The sequence below is a fragment of the Myotis yumanensis genome, unplaced genomic scaffold (genome assembly GCF_028538775.1).
Source record: "Myotis yumanensis isolate MYYU_CA2020_CCGP unplaced genomic scaffold, mMyoYum1.0.hap1 SCAF_23, whole genome shotgun sequence".
In the NCBI taxonomy this organism is placed as follows: Eukaryota; Metazoa; Chordata; class Mammalia; order Chiroptera; family Vespertilionidae; genus Myotis; species Myotis yumanensis.
Window position 1 is genome coordinate 10,954,483 of NW_027223774.1, and position 23,989 is coordinate 10,978,471.

Sequence of the window (23,989 nt, forward strand, 5' to 3'; positions counted from 1 at the left end):
AGGCTTTACACAAGAATCGCAGCTGGGCTTGGGGCCCGAGAGCTGCTCAAACGGGCTAAAGCCGGGGGGTGGGGGGATGTGGGCCTGCAAAGAAAAAACAAGGCAGGTTGCTGACAATGTTGCCCATTATTGCAATCTGGTCTCCGTGGGCCTTAGTTTCCCATCTGCAAAAGTGGATTAAGAAAATGTCACAAGGCTCTTGTGAAGTTCAGATTTCAAAAACGGACCTACTGCTGTTATTAGTGATGCTAATAATTAAAAGCTGAGCGCTCTGAAATATGCAGTGTTCGGTGATGCTTCAACACTTTCTAGGTGTGGCGAGCTTGGACAAATGACTTAACCTCTCCAAGACTCCATTTCTTCTTGTGAAAATGGGATGATCACAATAAGATCTGCTCCCGTGAGGGCGCTGTGAAGATTTAATGTGATCGTGATGCACAGAAAGTGCTAATCAACAATTATCAATACACAACGTGCCAGAGCTTCATTCAGTCCCTGTGCCCTGTGAGTCGGTGCCCTTACCACTCTACCTGCTGATGGCTGAACAGCGCTGTGGGTCACCTCTGCCCTCCCCTCTCTGCATGACAGTGCCTCCTTCCTTTCTGAATGACTGTGGTCTGCCTTCTCTCTACCACTGATAGATAAAGCAGTGGCACCAAATAAAGAAAACCCAAAACCACTGTTTTTTCTTTCTCCCTCCCTACAAATTATTTTTAAACTCTGTGGTCATGACAGCAGCAAATCAACAAGTGCTCAGCTGCTGCCCCATTATCGGAACCCATTTCCCTGTGGCTGTCTCCTCCTCAGCAGTTCTTGTCATTGCAGTTCTTGTGTTCCCTGGGGAACACTAGGTCCAAACAGCGATGGCTGCCTTCGGCCTGGTTTACAAAGGTGACAAGTTCTAAAATAAGAAGTTCCTTCTGAAGAGAACTGATCACCAAATCAAGCTGAGGTCTGGAGACAAAGTCAATTAAAAAAATCATAAAAACAGGGAAGTTGGGAGTGTACTGGGGGCAGGCAGATTTGAGGAAGGAGGAATTAAAGAAGTTCCCTAAAGTCTACCTACAATTAAAAAATTACAAAGTGTCCGCCGATAGGAAATCTTGCAAAAGAATCCATGCAGTGGTGAGGTATAAAATGCTAGAAAGTTCTGGAAGAATATGCAAGAAATGGCAGTTTCTTCTGAGGTATCTGAATATTTTACCAAGTTGCCTTACCTTTACTTAGAACTTAGAAAAGGAAAAAACAGAACTATTTCTAAGGCTCTCCTGTACATGACCATTGGGAAGAGAGGACTGTCAAAAATCTCCATTTCTATGAGAAAACAGAAGTCATGAAGTGGAGGGGCTTGCTCAAGTCCAGGAAGTATATGGCAGAGGTGGGACCTAAATTTCTTTCTTCCAAATCCAAATCTGGAGACCTCAAGGCTTTGGTGACTGAGAAGGTTCTACTGGCAGGACAGAGCAGACGTGAAATCCAAACTCATTTGGCTAGATTTATGAACCAAGAACAACCGGTCATCTTAGAAAAGATACAAATTCCCCCCAAGGAGGACCTAGGCCAGTGATGGCGAACCTTTTGAGCTCGGCGTGCCAGCATTTTGAAAAGCCCTAACTTGACTCTGGTGCCGTGCCACATATAGAAATTTTTTGATATTTGCAACCATAGTAAAACAAAGACTTATATTTTTGATATTTATTTTATATATTTAAATGCCATTTAACAAAGAAAAATCAACCAAAAAAATAAGTTCACGTGTCACCTCTGATATGCGTGCCATAGGTTCGCCATCACTGGCCTAGGCTGACCTGGCCAACTCTAGCAGAGATAGGAGCTACTGGTTAGTGACGGGCCCTTGCTGCCTGGAGACAAGGAGTTAAAGGAGAGCGGAAGTGCTCCCCAATCCTGTGGATGGTTTAGGCATAGTCCTGCAGCCAAGCCTTGGGGTTTAGAGATACTTCCTGTCTTTCAAGTGTGGCACAGTGGGAAAAGGTCATGGTCAACTATGCAAATTAGCACCACCTAGATGGCTTTACATAGGCCTCAAATCCTATCCTATACAATAAAAGCCTAGTATGCTAAGTGTCCAACCGTTCATTTGACCAGTCGCTATGAAGTGCACTGACCACCAGGGGGCAGACACTCTGACTGGTAGTTAGCTTGCTGCTGGGGTCAGGCAGACTGGGACTGGGGGAGACAGGCCGGACACACCCTGGAGTCCTCCCATGGTCCCTTCCCGGCCCCAATTGTGCACTGGGCCTCCAGTCCTATATGATAAAGAGGTAATTAATAAAGAGGTAATATGCAAATTAACCCTCACGCCCTTACAAGATGGCTGCCTACGACCAGGCTGGCAGGGGGGTTAGTAAGGGACGACCAAACAACTGCACACCAGGCTGTGTGGGGCAACCAGGCTGACAGCGGTGAGGGGGACGGGCAATAAGGAGTGACCAGGCTGCGGAGGGGTGGGGGGCAGTTAGAAATGACCAGGCCGGCAGGGAGGGGGCAGTTGGGGGTGACCTGGCTGGCAGTGGGGGTCACTTAGGGGCGATCAGGCTGGCACACAGAGGCAGTGAGGGCCGATCAGGCAGGCAGGCAGCTGAGCGATTAGGAGCCAGCAGTCCAGGATTTTGAGAGGGCAGTCGGACATCCCCCAAGGGGTCCTGGATTGGAGAGGGTGCAGGCTGGACTGAGGGGACCTTCCTCCCCACACTTCCCTCGTGCATAAATTTCGTGCATCGGGCCTCTAGTAAATTAATAAAGCCTTAAGTTAAGAATTGGTAAGATTCATCCTGGCCAGTGCTGCTTGATGGTTAGTGTCTGCCCAGGCACCAAACACGTACCTTCCCCAGTTGGGGCATATGCAGAAGACAACCAGTCAATATGTCTCTTTCACCCACTCCTTCTCTCCCTCCCACTCTTTCTGAAAAGCCATGGAAAAAATTGATAAAAGATTCTCCAAACAGGACAGGTGATCACAGCAATCAATCAATCTACATCTACCAAGCCCTGTTCTGTGTCAAGCCTGTACTGGACAGTCAAGAGATGAGGAGCTATGGTCCCTGCCCTCAAGCCAGTCCTGTTGTCCAGAGGGTGGGATGGGATTACAGAGGAAGAAAACCCAACTCAGATAAGTGAGCTAGGTTTTGAAGGTAACACCAGAGCTGAGCAGTAAAGATAAGAGGGAAGGGCCAAAGCAGCTATTCCAGGGGGAAGGAATATAAACGTGTATAGAAATGAGACTGACAGCATGAGGTGACAGATGTTTGGGGGATAACAAACAGTTCGACATGAGTGTAGGGTTCAAGGAGGGCAGAAGGGATGGAATGAGAAAGAAAGGTCAGCTGGCCCTAGGTCTGGGATGTTAATCCAGGAAGTCTAAATTGTATTCTGAAGGCAAAATAAGATCATGGAAGGGTTTTAGTTCTTCAGTAGACTAGTCTGGTAACTGACAATGGAAAAAGGGAGGCAGAGGGCAGCTGGGAAGCAATCAATCCTCTGAAGAACTCCGGGCACGTGAAGAGGAAGGACGGAGGGGTCTAGGTTGAACTTCATAGAGTGCTACAGAGGGAGTTTGCCTGGGACTCTAATGAGCTTGATTAATGGTCTGCAGAAGAGAATATGGGCAATGGTTGGAAGAAAACTAAGTAACAGCTCAATTTGGAGCACCGGTACAACAGACTCATCCCAGCTCCAGATGCACACAGGCGGCCCATTAGAACATTTCCTGGTTTATCCTTAATCCTTATCCTTAATCCGATCCACAGCCAACCTCAGGGTCAGCAGGAGAAAGTGTCTCACCAAAGGCCACCACGGGAGGTCCTCTGCCCCTCTAGGACCTGCCTCCATGCCACTGCTTGTATTCCTAGTAAGGTCTTACCCAGCTCTAGACAAAAATTGAAGGCCTGTTTGCAGTTGGAAAATTGATATGCAAATACACCCCCTACAGTGGGCCTAACACTACTGTAAGCCAGAGGAAATATTTTTTGCAGAGCAAGGGCCCAGGGTGGAGGCCATCCCGCCTTGCTTAGCAGTGGCGTTGTACTCACTACACCTCTTGCCTGGTTCATCAGGCTCTGTGTTCCCACTCGTGGGGCGTGGGATTTCTCCCATGGCAGAGCTCTCTCGGCACCCTGGCAAATCTGGGGAACCTATATGGCTCCTTTCCGGAAGAACTGTACACAAAGAACACCAGGCTAAGACCCCCCACCCTCTGTAGAGATGATGAGGATACACTGCTAAATGAGTCCCCTTCCCATGGACCCAGTACAGATCGGGAAGCCCTTTGCAGGAATTATTCAATCGGTCATCAAGTATCAAGGTTGTCCCAGGTGCTGAGAACCAGCTTTTTTTGGTTATTTTAAAATTTATGTTGAATAATTGTAGAATCATAGAAAAATTGTACAGCCCTGACTGGTTTGGCTCAGTGGATAGAGCGTCGGCCTGTGGACTGAAAGGTCCCAGGTTCAATTCCGGTCAAGGGCATGTACGATGGTTGCAGGCACATCCCCAGTAGGGCGTGTGCAGGAGACAGCTGATTGATGTTTATCTCTCATCGATATTTCTAACTCTCTATTCCTCTCCCTTCCTCACTGAAAAAAAAATCAATAAAATATATTTTTTTTAAAATTGTACAGAATTCCCGAATAACTGCATTTAGATTCCCCAAATGTAAATATGCTACCACATTTGTCATTATTTTGTTATGTATTCATACACGTTTTTCCTGAATAATTTGAAATTCACCCCTAAATACAAGAACATTCTCTTACATAACCATAAAACAATGATCAAAATTACAAAATCAACACTGATATGAGTATTCTCATCTAATCTACGGACCTTTATCAAATTTGACCAATTGTCCCATTAACGCCCTTGAGAGCATAAAGAAAGATCTTCCCAGCTCTCAGATCCACTCGGGGATTCTACACGCCATTTCATTATCACGTCTCTTCCTTCGCCTTTAATCTGAAATGGGGTTCCTCAGTCCTTTAGGATACTTTGAAGAGTACAGGCCATATTTTTGTTTACAGAATATTCTTCGAGTTGGTCTGATGTCTCTTCATAATAAATTCCGACTACTAACCCTGCACAAGAATTCCTGTGTGGTGCTGTGTCCTTACACACTTGGACAGGAAACCCTGTGTGTGTCTTTCTCAGTGCATACTCTCAGCAGGCATGAGATCTATTTGTCCTATTCTTGGAAGGCTAACTTTGATCTCTTGGTTGAGGAACAATCTGCCAGTGTTCTCTAAAGCAGTGGTTGCCAACCTTTCGGACCTCACGGACCACCGGTTGGCGACCGCTGCTCCAAAGGTTTCCTTAAACCAGTGGTTGCCAACCTTTCAGACCTCACGGACCACCAGTTGGCGACGGCTGCTCTAAAGTGTCTCTCAGTATTAAAAAGCATAGCATAACCAATGGACATAAGACACTAGGGGGTAGGGGAAGCCAGGGGATTGTCAAGGGCGGGGGAAAAAAGGAGACATATGTAATACCCTTTGTAACACTTTAAGCAATAAAAAAAAAAAAAAAAAGAGTCATTAAAATAAAAAAAGCATCTTGGGCCTGGCCGGTGTAGTTCAGTGGTTGAGCATCAACCTATGAACCAGGAGGTCACAGTTCGATTCCCTGTCAGGGCACATGCCCAGGTTGTGAATTGGATCCCTAGTAGTGGGTGTGCAGGAGGCAGTTATCAATGATTCTCTCATTGATGTTTTTCTCTCTCCCTCCCTCTTACTCTCTGAAATCAATAAAAAAAATATATGCCCTAGCTGGTTTGGCTCAGTGGATAGAGTGTCGGCCTGCAGACTGAAGGGTCCCAGGTTTGATTCCAGTAAAGGGCACATGCCTGGGTTGTGTGCTCGATCCCCAGTGTGGGGCATGCAGGACGCAGCCGATCAATGATTCGCTCTCATCATTGATGTTTCTTATCTCTCCCTCTCCCTTCCTCTCTGAAATCAATAAAAAGTATATTTTAAAAAGAAATATAAAAATAAATTTAAAAATATGTATTTTTAGCCTTAGCTGGTTTGGCTCAGTGGATAGAGCATCTGCCTGTGGACCAAAGTGTCCTGGGTTTGATTCCGGTCAAGGGCATGTACCTTGGTTGCAGGCTCCTCCCCGGCCCAGGTTCTGGTCAGGGCTCATGCAGGAGGCAACCAATCGATGTCTCTCTCTCACGCCGATGTTTCTCTCTTTTCCATCCACCTCCCTCCCTTCCACTATGTCTGAAAATCAATGGAAACAATATCCTTGGTGAGGATCAAAAATAATAAATAAATAAAGCATCGTGGGAGGCGATAACTATACTGTTTACAGCATACTTTCCCATTAGTTTTAGCATCCATCAATGACTCTTGACAAATAATTTTTAGCACTATGGTTAAAATACAGATATTTTGTCTGTATCATTCCTGCTTAATTTATTATTCTACTGTAAAACAAAAAAACTTTCTACTTTCCCCCATTTATTTACTTGTCAGTGTAGACTCATGGGTTCTTATTTTATTCTATGGGTTATAATCTATTACTACCATTATTTATTTGACCCTTTAATTGGCCCAAAAAGCTGGCTCCTGGGTCCTGTTGACATGACCCATCATTCTTTGCGCACTTCCCTATTTTCTGGCATAGCAGATATTCCAAGCTCACCTATAATTTTCTTACCCCAGCCCCAGAATCAACCATTTCTCCAAGGATCCCTGTTTTCTTGGATACTAACAATTATAATCTGGGTATGAAGCGGGTTCATTGCTATTGGAGTGTCTTTGCTTCTAAGCCCTCTCAACAAGTGCTAGAAAATATATATGTATACATGTGAAAACATACATACACACAACTATTTCTATAGCTACAAATAAAAAACCATGGCTTCACCTGATGACTCTAATTCCAATCCAATCCCACAGGGTTCCTTCTAGCCTTTCCCACCATCCATATTTAGAGAAACTCCTTTTTCTGGCAATAAACAAACAAACATTATCCACAATACACAGGGTGGGGCAAAGTAGGTTTACAGTTGCTCATATGGAAAGTAATAATTAATCACTAAAACAAGAATAAACTGCATTTCGCATACTCACAACTGTAAACCTACTTTTGCCCCCACCCTGTACTTACCTATTTATTTGCTCAATTCTAGAATACATAGTTTCAGAATTACTAACCCCTATCACTGTGAAAAACAAACCTACTAACCAGAATTCAATATTTGTTTATAGTGTTCTTCTCTTTAGTACATGGGTTAGTTCCTTTTTTTCCTGTAGTAATGCCCCCATTTGACACACAGGACTTAATCAGCCCTGGCCGGGAAGCTCAGTTAGAGCATCGTCCCAATACACCAATGCTGTGGATTTGATCCCCAGTCAGGGCATATAGAAGAATTAACCAATGAATGCATAAGTAAGTAGAACAACAAATCCATGTTTCTCTCTATCAAATTAATTAAAACCCTTTTTAAAAAATTGTTTAAGGTATTACATATGTCTCCGTTTTCCCCCAAGTGAACACCCCCCCGGGGCCACTCCCACCCCTGAGGGCAAGCCCCCACCACCCTAGTGTCTGAGTCCACAAAATTTTTTAAAATAGTAAATCAAGGCTTTGACACCAGACGTGAGTTCCCGTTCTCCTGTGGCAATGGCCTCCCGCTCACTGGCTGACCCTTCAGAAACCTGGGGCTTTACAGAAACGAGGCAATGCCAGCCACTCCTACTTATTCTGATTCGGTCAATCTGAGCGAGAACCAGGGATCCGTATTTTACAAATGTTCCCAGAGAAGCACTGGCTGTAATATAAAAAGCCTAAAAGCAGGGCCCCGATGATCTCCTCGGGCCAGTTCCCACCCAGCTCCAGTCTCACGGGGACATGGCGCTTGCAGTGCTGCCTGCCTTGCCTACACGTCTGCTCTTCTGCCGGCAACGGGCTCACCTCTCTTCACCGCCTAGCAAATACCGAGCCTTTAACAGCCAGCTCAGAAGTCTCCTCCGCTATGAAGACTTTCCAACTTCCCAAACATGGCCACACCCTCAGTTCCCTGAGCTCCCATAGTTTGCTTTTGATTATGAAATAATCCGCACACTGAAAAACAGACCAGCACAACATGACAGCTTTTTCCATTGCCCTGTTACAGCTCTCCTCGAGAGAAGCAGAATTATCTGTGTTTGTCTTTTCCACTGGCAACAAGAATTCCTCTTCCTCCTCTGATGATTCCCAGGCACGGGATCTGGCACACAAGGTGCTCAAAAATGTTTGGTCTAAGATTATTTGCAGCTTTAACCCTGTGGCTCAAAGATGGCCTAGGTTCTTTTCAATGAGTCTTCAGAACAGAGACGAAGAAGGACTCTGTGCTAAGTAATTCTCACTTTGAGATGAAGTCCATTTCTTCCTGCTCTGGACTAAACCTGCCTGTTATTGTTCATGCTGGTAACTGAAGGCTGTTTCCATACCAGACCTGATATTTTTAGCACTCCTGTTATGATAAACTCACACTAACCTCAAAAAGAACAAATCAAAGTCAACTTTTTGCCACAGGAAACCAGCTCATGCTTAATGTTTTGCAACATGCCATGGGAGAATAATAAAAAGATGAGACCTTTTGCTCACAGATGGCGAGGCCAACGCTCAAGATAGTGGAAAAATGCAGCAGGAAGCGTTCAGTCTGGCCACTATCTTATTAAGTAAACTGGAAAAACACTCAGCACCCAAACAAGGCAAACACACGCACATGGACGGCAGGGCAGCTGCTTCCCCAGACGCTGAATCGTGTACGGGGCAGTAAGAACCATCTACATGTGAGGGGCGGGCTGGGGCCAGGACGGCACTGGAATCCAGAGCCTGCTGGGTGCCCGGGGAAGCAGACAGGTGAGAGGATCCTGCGGGGTCACCAGTGGGCTGGCTGCTCTCCCTCTAGAGTGGAGTAAATGACCAGATGAGCAATACCAGTCACTCATGCCAAAAATACTTATCAAGCACCTACTATGTCCTCCAATGGTGAAACCAAGTCAGGTTCCCTGTAAGGTAGTCTCAGGTGCGCATCACAGCCAAACACCTGTCCTCACTAGGAATTCCTGAGGCAGGTGGATCAGTCACATTCCTAGAAGGGTCTGGGGAACAAATTCCAAGGACTGGGAAAAACTAAAAACGATTTACGTGACTTTCAGGATGATACTGGTCACAAAACCTGTCTGTACACTTAAAATGGGTAAACTTTCTGTTACAAATCATACCTCAATAAAGTTGTTAAAAGCATAAAAATAAAAAATACAGAAAAACAAGACACACTTTCACTGACTATTTAGAATGAGAAGAGATTTCAGAGAGAGGCTGGCTAACATAGTCCTCCCATTTCTATAGGCGAGGAAATAAAATCCTAAAGAGGCAAACTGACTTATCTATGCCCAAGGTCACAAGGACAGATGATGGCAAGTGTATCTGGCAGAAGGCAAGTTCACCCGTGGAAGCTGCTATGTTCTCCTGGATAAGTCCAACAAGGTCAAATTACAGGAGAATCTCAGTTCTATGAATGGCTGAGTAGAAAACTGAAACAAGTATTTCTCTAAATATAAGAATAAGGTGCCCGGCCAGCGTGGCTCAGTGTTTGAGTGTAAACCTATGAATCAGAAGGTCATGGTTCGATTCCTGGTCAGGACACATGCCTGGGTTGCGGGCTTGATCCCCAGTGTGGGATGTGCAGGAGGCAGCTGATCAATGATTCTCTCGTCATTAATGTTTCTATCTCTCTCCCTCTCCTTCCCGCTCTGAAATCAGTAAAAATTAAAAAGAGGGGACGGGCTGTGCCTGTGAGAGGATCAACATGCTTTTGGCGAGTTTTACTACACCCATCCTTGGAAGAGGAAAAGAAAAAACATAAAAAGAAACGGCTAGTTCAAAGACCAAATTCTTATTTTATGGATGTAAAACGTGCAGGTTGCTACAAGATCACCACGGTTTTCAGCCACCTCAGACGGTGGTTCTTTGCGTAGGCTGCTCAACAGTGTTGTGCCAGCCGACAGGAGGAAAGGCTAGACCAGCCGTGGGCAAACTACGGCCGCGGGCCGGATCCGGCCCGTTTGAAATGAATAAAACTAAAAAAAAAAAAGACCGTACCCTTTTATGTCATGATGTTTACTTTGAATTTATATTAGTTCACACAAACACTCCATCCATGCTTTTGTTCCGGCCCTCCGGTCCAGTTTAAGAACCCATTGTGGCCCTCGAGTAAAAAGTTTGCCCACCCCTGGGCTAGACTCACGGAAGGATGTTCATTTAGAAGAAAGCAACACTAATGATCCACACAGCTTCCTGAATTTGGGTTAGATCACAAAAAGCCTTACCAGTTTAGTAATTCTAGTTAATCTACCAGGATAATATAATTACATTTAATTTTGTAAGTATACAACAGTGATCTCCTATTTTGGTATCAATTTTTCAATAAAGTTTTGATTATGGAAAAAAAAATTAAAAAGAGCTCTTTTCCGGTTTTTGGTTTTTGCAGCGCGAGGAACCATGAGCAGCAAAGTCTCCCGCGACACCCTTTACGAGACAGTGCGGGAGGTCCTGCACGGGAACCAGCGCAAGCACTGGAAGTTTCTGGAGCCAGTGGAGCTGCAGATCAGCCTGAAGAACTATGACCCTCAGAAGGACAAACGCTTCTCGGGCACCGTCAGGCTTATAAGCCCACGCCCCGCCCCAACTTCTCCGTGTGTGCGCCGGGGGACCAGCAGCACTGTGATGAGGCCAAGGCCGTGGACATCCCGCACATGGACATCGAGGCGCTGAAGAAACTCAACAAGAATAAGAAACTGGACAAGAAGCTGGCCAAGAAGTACGAGGCCTTTTTGGCTTCGGAGCCTCTGATCAAGCAGATCTCACGAATCCTGGGCCCAGGCCTGAATAAGGCTGGCAAGTTCCCTTCCTTGTTGACCCACAATGAGAACATGGTGGCCAAAGTCGATGAAGTGAAAACCACAATCAAGTTCCAGATGAAGAAGGTGCTACGTCTGGCAGGGGCTGCTGGCCATGTGAAGATGACAGATGATGAGCTTGTGTACAACATCCACTTAGCTGTCAATTTCCTGGTGTCATTGCTCAAAAAGAACTGGCAGAACGTTCAGGCTTTGTACATGAAGAGCACCAAGGGCAAGCCCCAGCGCCTGCACTAAGGCCCAGCTTAATAAACCATACTGCCACCGTTAACAAAGAATGAGTTGATGTGCTCACAGAGTCAGCTTAATGCTTACAAGCTGAGGTCTCTAAGCTGCTGGCAGGAACCAGGGAATGAGAACATAAGAGCATGTCGCTTTACTTCCAGAACCTTACTTAGTCCACCAAGCAGTCTGGCAGGCAAAACTGCCCCTGGTTGGGAATCACCACATCATGGTAAACTCAGATACCAGTTGACCGACATGACTAATTTATAAGAAGCAGCTATACCCGAAACCTTTGCAAAAGGACAACTACTCTTTACTGAGGGCTTTCTATGCACCAGGCACTGAGCAATTAGCTTCTCCCAAAGGGCTGACCCGATGCTCTCTCTGAACTCCAGGCAGGAGGGTGCTGCTGTGACTCCAGTTAGCACTTCCTTGCTGAACTGCCCCAGTCCTTAAAGGGGCTATTTTCTGAGTCCTACACTCACATGCAAAGACTCATTCCTACTTAACCCATTTCATTATTTCTATACAAATGGATATTAAGTGCTTCAAAATAGTTCATCCCCCAACTTTCTTTGTCCCCAGTTGGGTCAACACCATTAATTACTATGGGAAGAGCTTTACTCATAAATAATGTAAAGATAAACTTTAGCCCTGTCTGATCTCCTTACTAGTTTATTAAGGAGGCTTTATACAGCTTTATGTATTTCCCTTTGGAGAGCTAGCACGCACTTCGTCTGTGCTGACTTGGAGGGGGAGTTCCTGGAGTCTGCACAGACCAAGGGAAGGAAGGAGGGATGCAGCTCCCCTCTCTTCCCTGGGGAAAGAAGACCAAATACTGTCCAAATGCAACCAAAAATGCTTGGTAAATTTTACAAAGGAAAGCTACATCTCCACCTCAGAGTCTCCCTGCGAAAGGGTGATGGTTCTGCAGAGATACTGACCATTGCAGGCCTGGGTGAACACATGGCGCCTGGGACAGGTGGCTGAGGGCCTCCAATACCGTATCTGTGCTACATGAACTGGGGCGTGGAAAAGGAAGGAAGTTGGGGAGCACATCCCCAGAAGGTCAAGCTGATTTTCTCTCTCTACTTTTCTGGCATTTTCTGCAGTAAATATGAGTTATTTTTACACTAATTAGCAAACTGGTATTTTTACATGTGCTTGCAGTGTAGCTGAGAATGAGTCACCTTTCTCTCTCTGTGCCTCAGTTTCTTTGTCTGTAAAAAAGGGTTAGTAATAGTATCTAGCCCCACAGCTTGTGCTAAGCACTCAATGTTAGTGATCATTTTTAAAACAACATTAAAATAATTACTTAAAAGTGCCAAACGATACTTAGTTAACAGCCCCTGCCGCCCCCCTACCCCCCGCCCCAGTAAGGAGGGAGGAAGGGAGAGAGGGAGACCTTTCAGGAGAGGAAAACTGGTTTGGGGGCCAAGAAAGAACTCTGTAGAGGGAGAAGCGGTGCTGAGAAAATGTTTGATTTATGACACTGTTATCTCAGGATCAACTTTAGAGGGTAGGTCATTTCAACAAATAAAAAAAGAGATTTTAAAAAAGCAACAATCATTAAGAAACCAGAGCTCCACGATGGTCCTCGTCTCCATTCGCTCAGATGTGCGGCCACTGAGAATCCACTAATGAGGAACCTAACTCAGGGCGAACATCAAGAAACCATCTGGACTCTGCAGCCACATATGCAGAAATCAAAGCCCAGAGCGCTCCCGGCTCACCGGAAGCCGCGAGCCCTCACCTTGAAGGAGAAAGTAATCCGGAGTTGTGCGCTTCAGAGCGGCCTTTGCTTTGTCGCTGCTCCAGTCCACTTCCAGTGCTTCTTTAAGGGAGCAGAAGACCACTTTCTGTTGAAAAAAAAGGCAAAACTGCTTAGGGATAAACTATGCTTGGCTTTAAATCACAAGGCAGTATAGCTCTTCACCATTTAGAGAAATGTCATTATCTAAGGTTTACTGTTCATTAAAGGAAGCTGAGGCCACTCAAATCCAATAAACGTTTATTAAGCACTTACTGAGTGCTCCTCTGGGCGCCGGGACACAGCGATGAATAACATACTCCCTGCCTTGAAGGAAGACAGAGCAAAGCTAAAGCCCTAATACCATTCTGGTTCTTTCTTAAACTGGGTGTATTTACACTACAGAAATAAAAGCGAAGAAAAATATGTGTCTAGAGATATTCAATAAAAGTGTTTTTTAATAGTAAATAAAAACAAACAAAAATTAATAAATGTTTCTCAGTAGAGGAATGTTTGCTGCTGATGATGGATGAAATACTAATAAGTAACAGCAAGAAAAAGAATAACGGGCACTAGCTGGTTTGGCTCCGTGGATAAAGCGTTGGCCTGGGGACTGAAGGGTCCCAGGTTCGATTCCGGCCAAGGGCACATGCCTGGGTTGCGATCCCCAGTGGGGGGCATGCACGAGGCAGCCAATCAATGATTCTCTATCATCATTGATGTTTCTATCTCTCTCTTCCTCTCCCTTCCTCTCTAAAATCAATAAAATATATTTTGAAAAAAGCTATAAAAAGAAAAAAGAATAACAGGGATGAAACGAAAGCTGCAGGCTACAGAAATGGAAATGGCATTGGCAAAAGCCCTGTGGTAGGAGAAGTATGGCTAAAACCTATTAAACTAAACCAAATAATCTTGGAAAATGCCATAATATATACTTTAAAATGTAAACAATTAAATATGAATGAGAAAATGGTTTCCCTTTCCTGAACAATTCCATCCAAAGTCATGTACTGGGACTGAGAAAGGGCAAGAAAGAGAGTGTGTGTGTGTAGAAGAGCTGGGGGCCTGCCTGGAGGAGACAGAGCATGGTAAGAAGGGCTTCCCCAGGGACAGCAGTGAGAGAATGACTATATCCACAGACTGGCTGCAACTAGTAAATATATTGAGAATCTGGGAAGCCAGGCTTCTCAATGTCAGAGAAGAGAATTGGAAATATGGGGAGAAAACTAGAACGAAGTCTGTGGTTTTGGGGATAAACTCATTTTCAATGTATGGACAGATAAAGAAATAAATGTAGATGCAATTCCCTGAAACAAGGAAGTGCTCCAAGAATGATGGGGACATGAAACAGAAAACAGGACACAGCTTAAGGAAGTACCCACTGGTCAAATCTGGAACAATTTGAGGGTAAAAAGAAGTAATAATAGATTGCAACACTTAAAATAAACTAGAATCCATCAGTCCACAGACCTAAAATTAATCAAGTTTAATGAGGATCGGGATATTTACATATTTTCAAAATACCTCTCTATAAAATACATATTAGTCACACAAGGAAAAGAGGAATTGTATGCAAAGAAGTCTGGCAGACATAATCTCACTCAAATGATGAAAGTGAACATTAGCAGTAAAGGGCATATGGAAATCACGCGCCAGACCACAGAACGTGATGGGAAGCATCCGTGCCGTGATATTTTTGCCAAAATGTGTAGCTGGAATCTAATCATAAGGGAACATCAGATGAACCCAAACTAAGGGACATTTTACAGACTAACTGGCTCGTAATCTTTAAAAGTGCCATGAAAATCTAGATGCACGCGTGATCCCGAACTGGACCCTTTGCCAAAGGGACATGACTGGGGCAACTGGCAACACTTGAATGGGTCTGAGGATTAGACAGTGATGATGTAACTGGATGGGTTTCCTAATTTTGATGGTTGGGTTGTGGTTATGAAGGATGACTTGTTTGAGAAAATACAAACTGAAATATCTGGGAATGATGGTTGGGGCATTATGTTGGCAGCTCACTCTCTGACAGTTCAGGAAAAAATGGTTCTCAGCACTAGTTACTTTTACTGGTCTTAAGATGGGTGTGTATAAATAATTTCAAACTTACAGAGGTATGGGTCCTCTCTTCTCTTTACACACACACACACACACACACACACACACACACCCCGGCATCATACAAATCCCCCCCGCCTCGATATTTAAAAGAGAGAGAGAGAGAGAGAGAGAGAGAGAGAGACTGACTGACTCAAAACAACAAGAGTATAATTTAGGAGGCTTACTGAACCAAGATCTATCAGCTACCAGGCAATTTACACAGCTATTAAGGACCAAAATGGATATTATAAATGAAATTCCAAATTGTTAATGAACATTAAACACACTCGAAGTTTACTTTTTCTTTTGATCCTCACTTGAGGACACGCTTAGAGAGGAGGGGGGGGGGGGAGTAGAGAGAAGGAGAGAGGGAGAGAGAGAGAGAGACATCGATGGGCTAACTTCCATATATGCCCCGACCTGGGATGGAACCCACAATCCAGGTATGTGCCCCAACCGGGAATCTAACCAAAACTTTTCGGTGCATAGGATGACCAACTGACCCACATCAGCCAGGGCAAAACAGTCAAGGTTTTTTTAAAAAAGTGTTTTTATTGATTTCAGAGACAAGAAGGGAGAGAGTGAGAGAGAATCACCGATTGGCTGCCTCCTGCATGCCCCCTACTAGGGATCAAGCCCGAAACCTGGGCAGGTGCCCTGACCGGGAACTGAACCATGACCTCCTAGTTCAGTGATGGCGAACCTATGGCACGTGTGTCAGAGGTGACATGCGAACTTATTTTTTGGTTGATTTTTCTTTGTTAAATGGCATTTAAATATATAAAATAAATATCAAAAATATAAGTCTTTGTTTTACTATGGTTGCAAATATCAAAAAATTTCTATATGTGACACGGCACCAGAGTTAAGTTAGGGTTTTTCAAAATGCTGACAGGCCAAGCTCAAAAGGTTCGCCATCACTGTCCTAGTTCATGGGTCCATGCTCAACCACTGAGCCACACCGGCCAGGCAACAGTCAAGGTTTTAAGGTGGCTTTCTGCCTCTGAGTTGGTATACAAGATGCCTACGGTGCCCTCAAACCTTTGGGTCAATGGGTCTGTTTGACCTCAAAAGATAAGTCATGTAGTCAGCCTAGTGACCTTTAGTGCCTTATACAGGCTGCCAGACCCTTCTTAATGAGCTTTAAACACAGATCAAGCCATCAGCAGTATGCTGGGAATGCTATCATAATGAGGAAACACAGTTTTATCAGATTTTAAAAGCTACCAAGACCTTAATTCAGAGTTCTGTAGTTGCCTCACTAGGAACAATGCTAAGAATCCACTGGTCCGTTAAGCCACTATTGGGTAATGAATGAGAAAAAGAAGTTGTGTTTGTCTCAGTCCCACCTCTAACACTGGGACAAGAGTACAAATGAAAACCCATATATCACGTCTACATGTTTAGCTGTAAATCAAACTAGCACGCTACTAAGTAAAAGATATTGTATTCTCCTGCCTTAATAAATATACCTTCTCCACAGCCATCTTGAAAGATCAGGTTCAAATTTGGGATTCTCACACTCCTTGGGGTTCTCTGCCAGGACGAGGTGCACCGGGAAAGCTGTCCCCCAGTTTTCCCTTCTCTTGTAGCTTTGTCCCCTCAGCTCGTCCTTTCCCACCAAACCCCACGCCCACCCTCCCGGAGCGTAGGCATGCAGACACTGTGGTAAAGTCAGCACTCCAGAGGCAGATCAGGGAGGAAGCCCAAAAACGCCTGGGAAGCAACCCTGGGTTGTCTGGGTAGAAAATTCCGGGGTCCCAGGCGTCCAGAATGTGGTCTAGAACTGAGGGCAAAGGCTATGGGCTCCAGTGGACACATCTCCTTGATGCCATGGAATCCTCATGCTGTGAGAGGAAGGGCTGGAAGGAGGACAAACTGGTACCTTCTAGAGCACGAGGGCCAAGGACAGAGGCCCTTCTGCCTCCCAAAGTCTAAGGACAGAACCATCCCAGCTTTGCCACTAAGTTGTGACCCCAGGCAAATGAATTTACTCTCAGGCCTGACGGTGGCAGACAACTTTTAGGAAGTTCCCTGGTATCTGGGGAGGAGGCCCACAGTGGCCCTATCTGTAATATGTACTAGCCCTCCAGCCACAGGTGACAGAGCCAGTAGAGGGCTCATGGCCCAAGACTGACCAATCGGAGTCTTTATCTGGGGAAGTGAGAATTTGAAAGTTGGAAGCGGAGCCATGTTAATGGCAGGGCTCTTAAGAGAAGGGCCAAATTCCTACCACCAGCTGCCTGGTTTTTTACCCTTCTCAGATCACAACAGTTATTCAATGCTTCTTGTGTTACTCCAGCCTGCCTCCAATTAATGCCCCCCTTTATTGTTGTTAATCCTCACCTGAGAATATTTTTTCCACTGCTTTTCAGACAGAGTGGAAAGGAAAGAGGGAGGGAAGGAGAGAGAGAGAGAAGGAAAGAGAGAGAGAAACATCGACACATAGATGTGAGAGACACATTGACTGGCTGCCTCCTGCAGGCACCCTTACTGGGGTGGGAAGGGAAGGGAATCTGCAACCCAGGTACGTGCCCTTGACCGGGAATCAAACCTGCAACCCTTCGGTGCATGGGCTGACGCTCTAACTAACCACTAAACACACTGGCCAGGGCTAATGTCCTTTTTTGTTTTCCAAACTACCAAAAGTCTACTATTGACTTTCACAACAATTAAAAAGAAAACAAAACTTAACCAAGTCACCTAATTTGTAGTAGGACAGGTGCAAGAGGCGATGCCTGTGTCACTCAGCTCACCGGCACTGGATTTATAGAGAAAACACACTGGACAGTGCTCTCAGGGAATGAAGGCTCTTTCAGGGGAAGCGCCCAGGACAGTGTCTGCTGAGCAGGAGCATCCACCATCTACCCGAATGAACACACTGAAACGGGGAACTTTCACACCTCACTTGCCCCTTCCACTTCTCCTCCCTTGGCTCCTGGATCCCTCTGGCTAGAATGCTTAACGCTTCCCCTCTGCTATCCACTCCTTCATGGGAAGTCCTGAGCCTTAAGGATTTCAATCTCATAGTTCAGTTAAGACTAGTGACAAGCCCTCTTATACTCATTCTTACAGCTTCCGGAGGCAGGGACCACAGTGAAAGACACAGCACCGAATAGATTAGATTTTCAAGAAATACTTGTGAGCTGCTTCTCATCTGCCAAAAATCCCAACAGTAAATATAAAAGGTGAATTCTCCACATGGCCTATCAGCCATCAAGTTATGGGGTTGTGCTAGGCCATTAAGAAGTGTGGGAAACTGCAGTGACCTTGCCCATGTAAGAGGAGACTGGTTCAACAGATCACAGCAAGGCAATGTACACCTGCTCTCCAAAGTAGATATAAGTCGGGAGTGCTCCCCAAAACACACTGAATAAAAAAAGCAAAACACAATACATGTCATACATATTAGGTCATTATATGCCTTATAAGTATTCATGTATATTAATTAGTACTCCAACTTTATTAAGTGCACATGCACAGAAAGTGTTCTGAGAAGAACGTTATAGTCCTTACGGGGGAACAGGGTTCGCGTTCTCTCAACTTGTTCTGTGTTTTCCCCGCCTGGGATTGTGAATAAATTTTACTTTTTAAATCAGGCTGAACATCTGTAACATGATATAGTTCTGGATATAAAATAAAGTTGAATGTAAATCAGCATCAAAACAACTTTTAAAACTACAGGCTTCACCTGGCCAGTTTGGCTCAACTACGAACCAGGAGGTCACACTTTGATTCCTGGTCAGGGCACATGCCCGGGTTGCAGGCTCAGTCCCAGTGTAGGAGGCAGCCAATCAATGATGTTTCTATCTCTCTCTCCCTCTCCCTTCCTCTCTGAAACCAATAAAAATATATTTAAAAAAAGAAACATATGCATACCTTATTTAAAAAACAATACACTACAGGTTTCTAGGTCTAATTTCCATACCTATTCATGGGAGACTGTAGTTTTTAAAAAGCACTCTAACAGCAGATTTTTGTGGATGACCTGCTGCTCTCCCATACTGCCAGCAGTATTGGAATAAACGGCTCATATGATTCAAAACAAACAAACAAACAAACAAATGAACAAAGCACTCTAACAAATGACAACCACAACCGGAGACAGTTTTCACACTTCGCAGAGTGGCAAAAGGGCCTGAAGCTAGCACACGTTACTGTTCTATAGTGCTGGCTTTGAAAGGTAAACGGATAAAACTATTCGGGAGTAATTTAGCAGGCAGGATCTGGTGAAGTTGAAGATGCACACATCCCAGTTTTCATCCTAAGTATCTGCCCTGGAGAGAGCACACAGGTGCCCAGGGAGGTTAGCTACACCCACGAAACACTGACTGTGGCCACCCAATTTGTAACAGCAAAGACTTACAGACTGAATGCCCCTCAAACAGCAGAATAAATAGTGATCTATTCACACAACAAATACCTTACAGCTGAGAGAGAGAGAGAGAGAAAGAGAGAGAAAGAGAGAATGTCCTGCAGTGCTGTCCAAGAGAACTTGCTGTGAGGATGAAACATCTCCTGCCTTTGCAATACGGATGCCAATAGCCACGTGTAGTCACCAAGCATGTGAAACATAGTTAGAGAGGCTGAAGAAGCAAATTTTTTATTTTATTTAATTTTAACTAATTTCAATAGCCACATGTAGCCAGTGGCTACCAACATGGATGGGGAAGCCCGGGAACTAGAGATATAACACTGCTCGTAGGAAGCAGGTGGTGGCATTCACAGAATATGAATCAATTCATAAAACGTTAAAAAGCACACCCAACAATTCTACATTGCTGGGAAATACATACGTAGTAGAAGAAATGCATGGGAGGGAGAACCACGATGAAGGACAGTGGTTAATTACGTTGGGAGAGACCCTCAGGGGTGAGCCCTCACCACGTGGTAATGCTTTATGCCAGGGGTGGGCAAACTTTTTGACTCGAGGGCCACAATGGGTTCTTAAACTGGACCGGAGGGCCGGAACAAAAGCATGGATGGAGTGTTTGTGTGAACTAATATAAACTCAAAGGAAACATCATTACATAAAAGGGTACGGTCTTTTTTTTTTAGTTTTATTCATTTCAAACGGGCCGTAGTTTGCCCACGGCTGCTTTATGCTCTAAGTTGGGTGATGGGCACATGGTTAGCTATATTCTTCTTGATTTATACCTACAACATCACACAGTAAGTTCTATTCCACTAGTTAGACTTACAAACACATGATAAAACACCATGCCAAGCAGGGCTATATCCGCCCTTTCAGGTACCTTATTAAGTCCACACAAATGCCTGCAAGCCAGGTGAGGAGACAGAAGCACGCAGATTAGTACTGGAAATGTTTTTGTTTTTAAGTTGAATAGTGTTTTATTGTTATGTCCCAAAACGTGCATTGATGTGGCATGATTTTTATGCATCATCCCCCCCCCCCCCCCCCCCCACACACACAGGATTGTGCTGGATTCTAGGAAGAACCCTCTTTTCTCACCCCTTTCCCCTTGTGAGACAGGGCACCACCAGCACCCACCCCACACTTTACAACCATCAGACTTAAAAAACACCTGCTATCTGAATTCCACCAACCTTTCTGCAGTTTGCACCCTGCCTTCCCTGCCACCCCTCCCCCAAACCAAGTGATTCTGACAATTAGCAGCATTTGGGCCTGAAGGCTCTGGTCTAGGCAACTCAGTGACTTCTACAGATTTCTAGCCAAGTCCCTTGTCCTGTTTGGAATTTTGTTCTTGGCTTAGCTCAAAAACCTAAACTGCCCCGACTGGTTTGGCTTAGTGGATAGAGCATCGGCTTACGAACTGAAGGGCCCCAGGTTCGATTCCAGTCAAGGGCATGTGCCTTGGTTGCGGGCACATCCCCAGTAGGAGATGTACAGGAGGCAGCTGATCAATGTTTCTCTCTCATCGATGTTTCTAACTCTCTATCCCTCTCCCTTCCTCTCTGTAAAAAATCAATATTATGAAACCTCATGTACTACAAAGGAAATCCATTTAGTTGATCATAAAGAAAGTTAATTCAATAATTCTTTTTTAAATGACAATAATCTGCTCTGAAGCTATCGTATTGTGCTGCAGGAAGCACAGACATTTCCTGGATATGACCGTACCAGACACTGTCTCGGAGGACAGCAGTGGACAAAACTGCCCCTATGGAGCTTAAACTCTAATGGGAGAGACACTGACAAGCGATTTGAAGAGAAATCATGGTTACAAACCAAGATGCCACATAAAGAGGAGGAATGAAGCTAGTCAGCCATGAGGAATGTTTCTTTAAGGATGGCAGTGAGAGGAGGATGACTGAGCTGTCAACAAACTGCTCAGGAAGGGGGAATCAAAATAATGAATCACTTCTCCACCGTGGAATTTCACAACTAATTCATGAGAAGAGTATTAACAGTGCCCAAATTAGTCACCCTCTATTTTCAGAAGCAGAGGTAAAACTAAATCTGCATTTCTTAGCGCGTCATGAACAAATCCCACTTTATGGTTAGTTTTTAAAGTGCGACTAGGGCGAGTAGCCACCACCGGGCATCTTCTCCTGCCTGGCAGCCCCTCACAATAAAGAAACATGAGCAGCAAATGGGAGTGTGACAATGGCTTCTCCCAAAGGTTTTTCCGGAATGATCCCCATGTTAACAATACTGTATCCCACCATCTTCATAACAGTTCCAATTATCTTAGACACTCCCAGGGGAATCACCTCGTAAGTCCTAGGGTGAGCCAGTGCCCTTAGCCTCTGTCTGTGCTCTCCCACCTGCTGCTTCTCACAGAGCTGTGTGACCTTGGCAGGTCATTTAACTTTTCTTAGCTTCAGCATCATCTGTGAATGGTGACAACAGGACTGTGATTCCCTGCACCCAAAACACTGCCTTGCACACAGTAGGCATTTTGCAACTCAAAGATACAGAAAGAGCTGGCTGTTCTGGGGTGAGGAAAGCCCGAGTCGCTCTGTCTTACATCTGTGCTTTTGGTTGATCCTGCTTCCTAGGGCTGGTCCTGGCTTCAGCGCCTGGCAAACTGGCCTTCACATGCCAATTCTAACAACTCTTTCTCTGGGAAACTTTCTTAACACTTCCTCGCCACAAAACCATGACTGTACTCTCTCCTTCATCCACTGTGCATCCACTGTCCATCAGGTTTGTGCCCAAGACCCAATTCTGATTAAATCTGTTGCACGACTTCTCCTGGGCAGCAAAGGAAGCAAACAAACTACTAGACACCTGTCTCCGGGCCATGGACTTCCCTGCTGCTGTATTTATCATGATGGCACATGTGCTAGAAAGGCCCCGTGTCTTCCTAGACGGTGTGAAAACCACAACCTCTGTTTTCCCTCTTTGTTTTTTAACTGTTTCTAATTTAGGAGCACAATGCGTACCTTGAAGCAAAAGTGGCTTTACAACATTTGGACCCTAACCAGAAACCTTTCACAGGAAACAGGAAGTGGCTGCTTCCCCACCCCCATCCTGCACTCTGAGCATAACCCAACTAGTTATTCCATACAATTTAGGCAAAAGGACAGAATCTGAATCAAAGGATTTTTGAGTTGGAGGAAAACTTCCACACCTCAGAGCGGTCTCTGCCAAAACGGAGGACACTTGTCAGTACAGGGTGGCCCTTCCACCGCGCTCTTGGTGAAGCCGCACAAAGGCAAGGTCTGGAATCCCGGGGATTGTCATCAGGAATGCACTGAATGCCTCGAAACCTCAAGGGCTCGAGGTTGGAATCCCGGCCTGAATTGTCCAAGGGAAACAGCTGACTAACAATGTCAGCTGGGCATATTTTGATACCTTCGACTTCGGCCCCATGTAGGAAGGGGCTGCACAAAGAGCGCTGTGACTGAAGAGCCCTAGGAATGGTACGCGAAGGCCTCCCAGCGCCTGCCAGGGCTGTCGCATTCTCCTCATAGCTAGATAAAGTGGCTCCCAAAAGAGGTTTCCAGATCAGCCCCAGTGGGCACCATCAGAAGTGACTCCCAGGAAACTTCCAGCTGTGAAGGGCTAACAAAGCCAGGCACTCTCTATTTGAATGTGAAAGACCCGCCTCAATCAAAGAAGCCCTTAAGCCATAAAACCCTTCACACCAAGGCCAAGTGTCACACTTGTAAGAGGGTGTGATTTATAAATTGACAGCACCCACAAAGCTGCTTTTGTACTCCTCCCTTAGTTAACAATTTATCTCCCCCCACCAAACTCACGGCGCTATTCAGATAAGGCTTGACTGGGCCTCAAGAAGAAAGAAAGGAAGAAAGAAAAGGACCCAAGTTTTGGCCAAAACACCAATGTTCACTCAGGATAATTATGGTCCTGTGAATAGACACTAAAATTAGGGCTTAATAATTCCTCTGTATCACACTCACAGCATCAAACTAGTCCAGTACAAACATAAAGACCAAGAAAGAGAAAATCTCCAGCGAAGCCTTGCTGGAAACTTGAAGAGTTCCACTTCTGTGGTTTCTGCAGTCTCTTTTGTGGTTTCTGCGCTCTTAGAATCCCCCCTTTAGAGCAATTTTAACTCAATGCTCTGACCAGCTGTTTTTCTTTCTCAACATTTAAATCTACAAAGCAGAGAGTAAATATGGGCTTGGTCGTATCTTTCCTCTCAGTTCGACAAAACCAATTCTGACCACTTCACCTGGTTTTCCCCACCACAAGATTCTACCACCAACTAGAAACCAGCGTCTCTGATTCCCTTTCCACTCCTCTTTTTAGAAAATGAATTTAAATTACCGCACCAATTCCAAGAAGAATCTAAGTATAAATTTAAAAGTATACACCTGATAACAGTGGCCAACCTTGAGGCCTTTGTTCTTGAAAGATTTGGTGAAACCAAAACAAAACTTTAAAGAAACAAAACAATTCAAGTTTAAACTGTCTCCTGCCCACTTAGGACCTTACTAAATTGTCTACCAATCTCACCTTTCTTTAAAATAAAAAAACAGACAAAACAAAAGTAATGCTCTTTGGCTCTGACTGGGTAGCTCAGTT

The 23,989-nt window shown here is 44.9% G+C and overlaps 1 protein-coding gene and 1 pseudogene across 1 annotated transcript in view; one reads left to right on the top strand and one right to left on the bottom strand.

The window, feature by feature from the left end:
- Window positions 1-23,989, bottom strand: part of SAE1 (SUMO1 activating enzyme subunit 1) — a 71,746-nt gene that overhangs the window by 20,293 nt on the left and 27,464 nt on the right. Inside the window, exon 6 of the mRNA XM_070401973.1 lies at window positions 12,907-13,012. Coding sequence (XP_070258074.1) covers window positions 12,907-13,012 — 106 coding nt within the window. The remainder of the gene's footprint in view (window positions 1-12,906; window positions 13,013-23,989) is intronic.
- Window positions 10,504-11,165, top strand: LOC138999865 (large ribosomal subunit protein uL1 pseudogene; annotated as a pseudogene).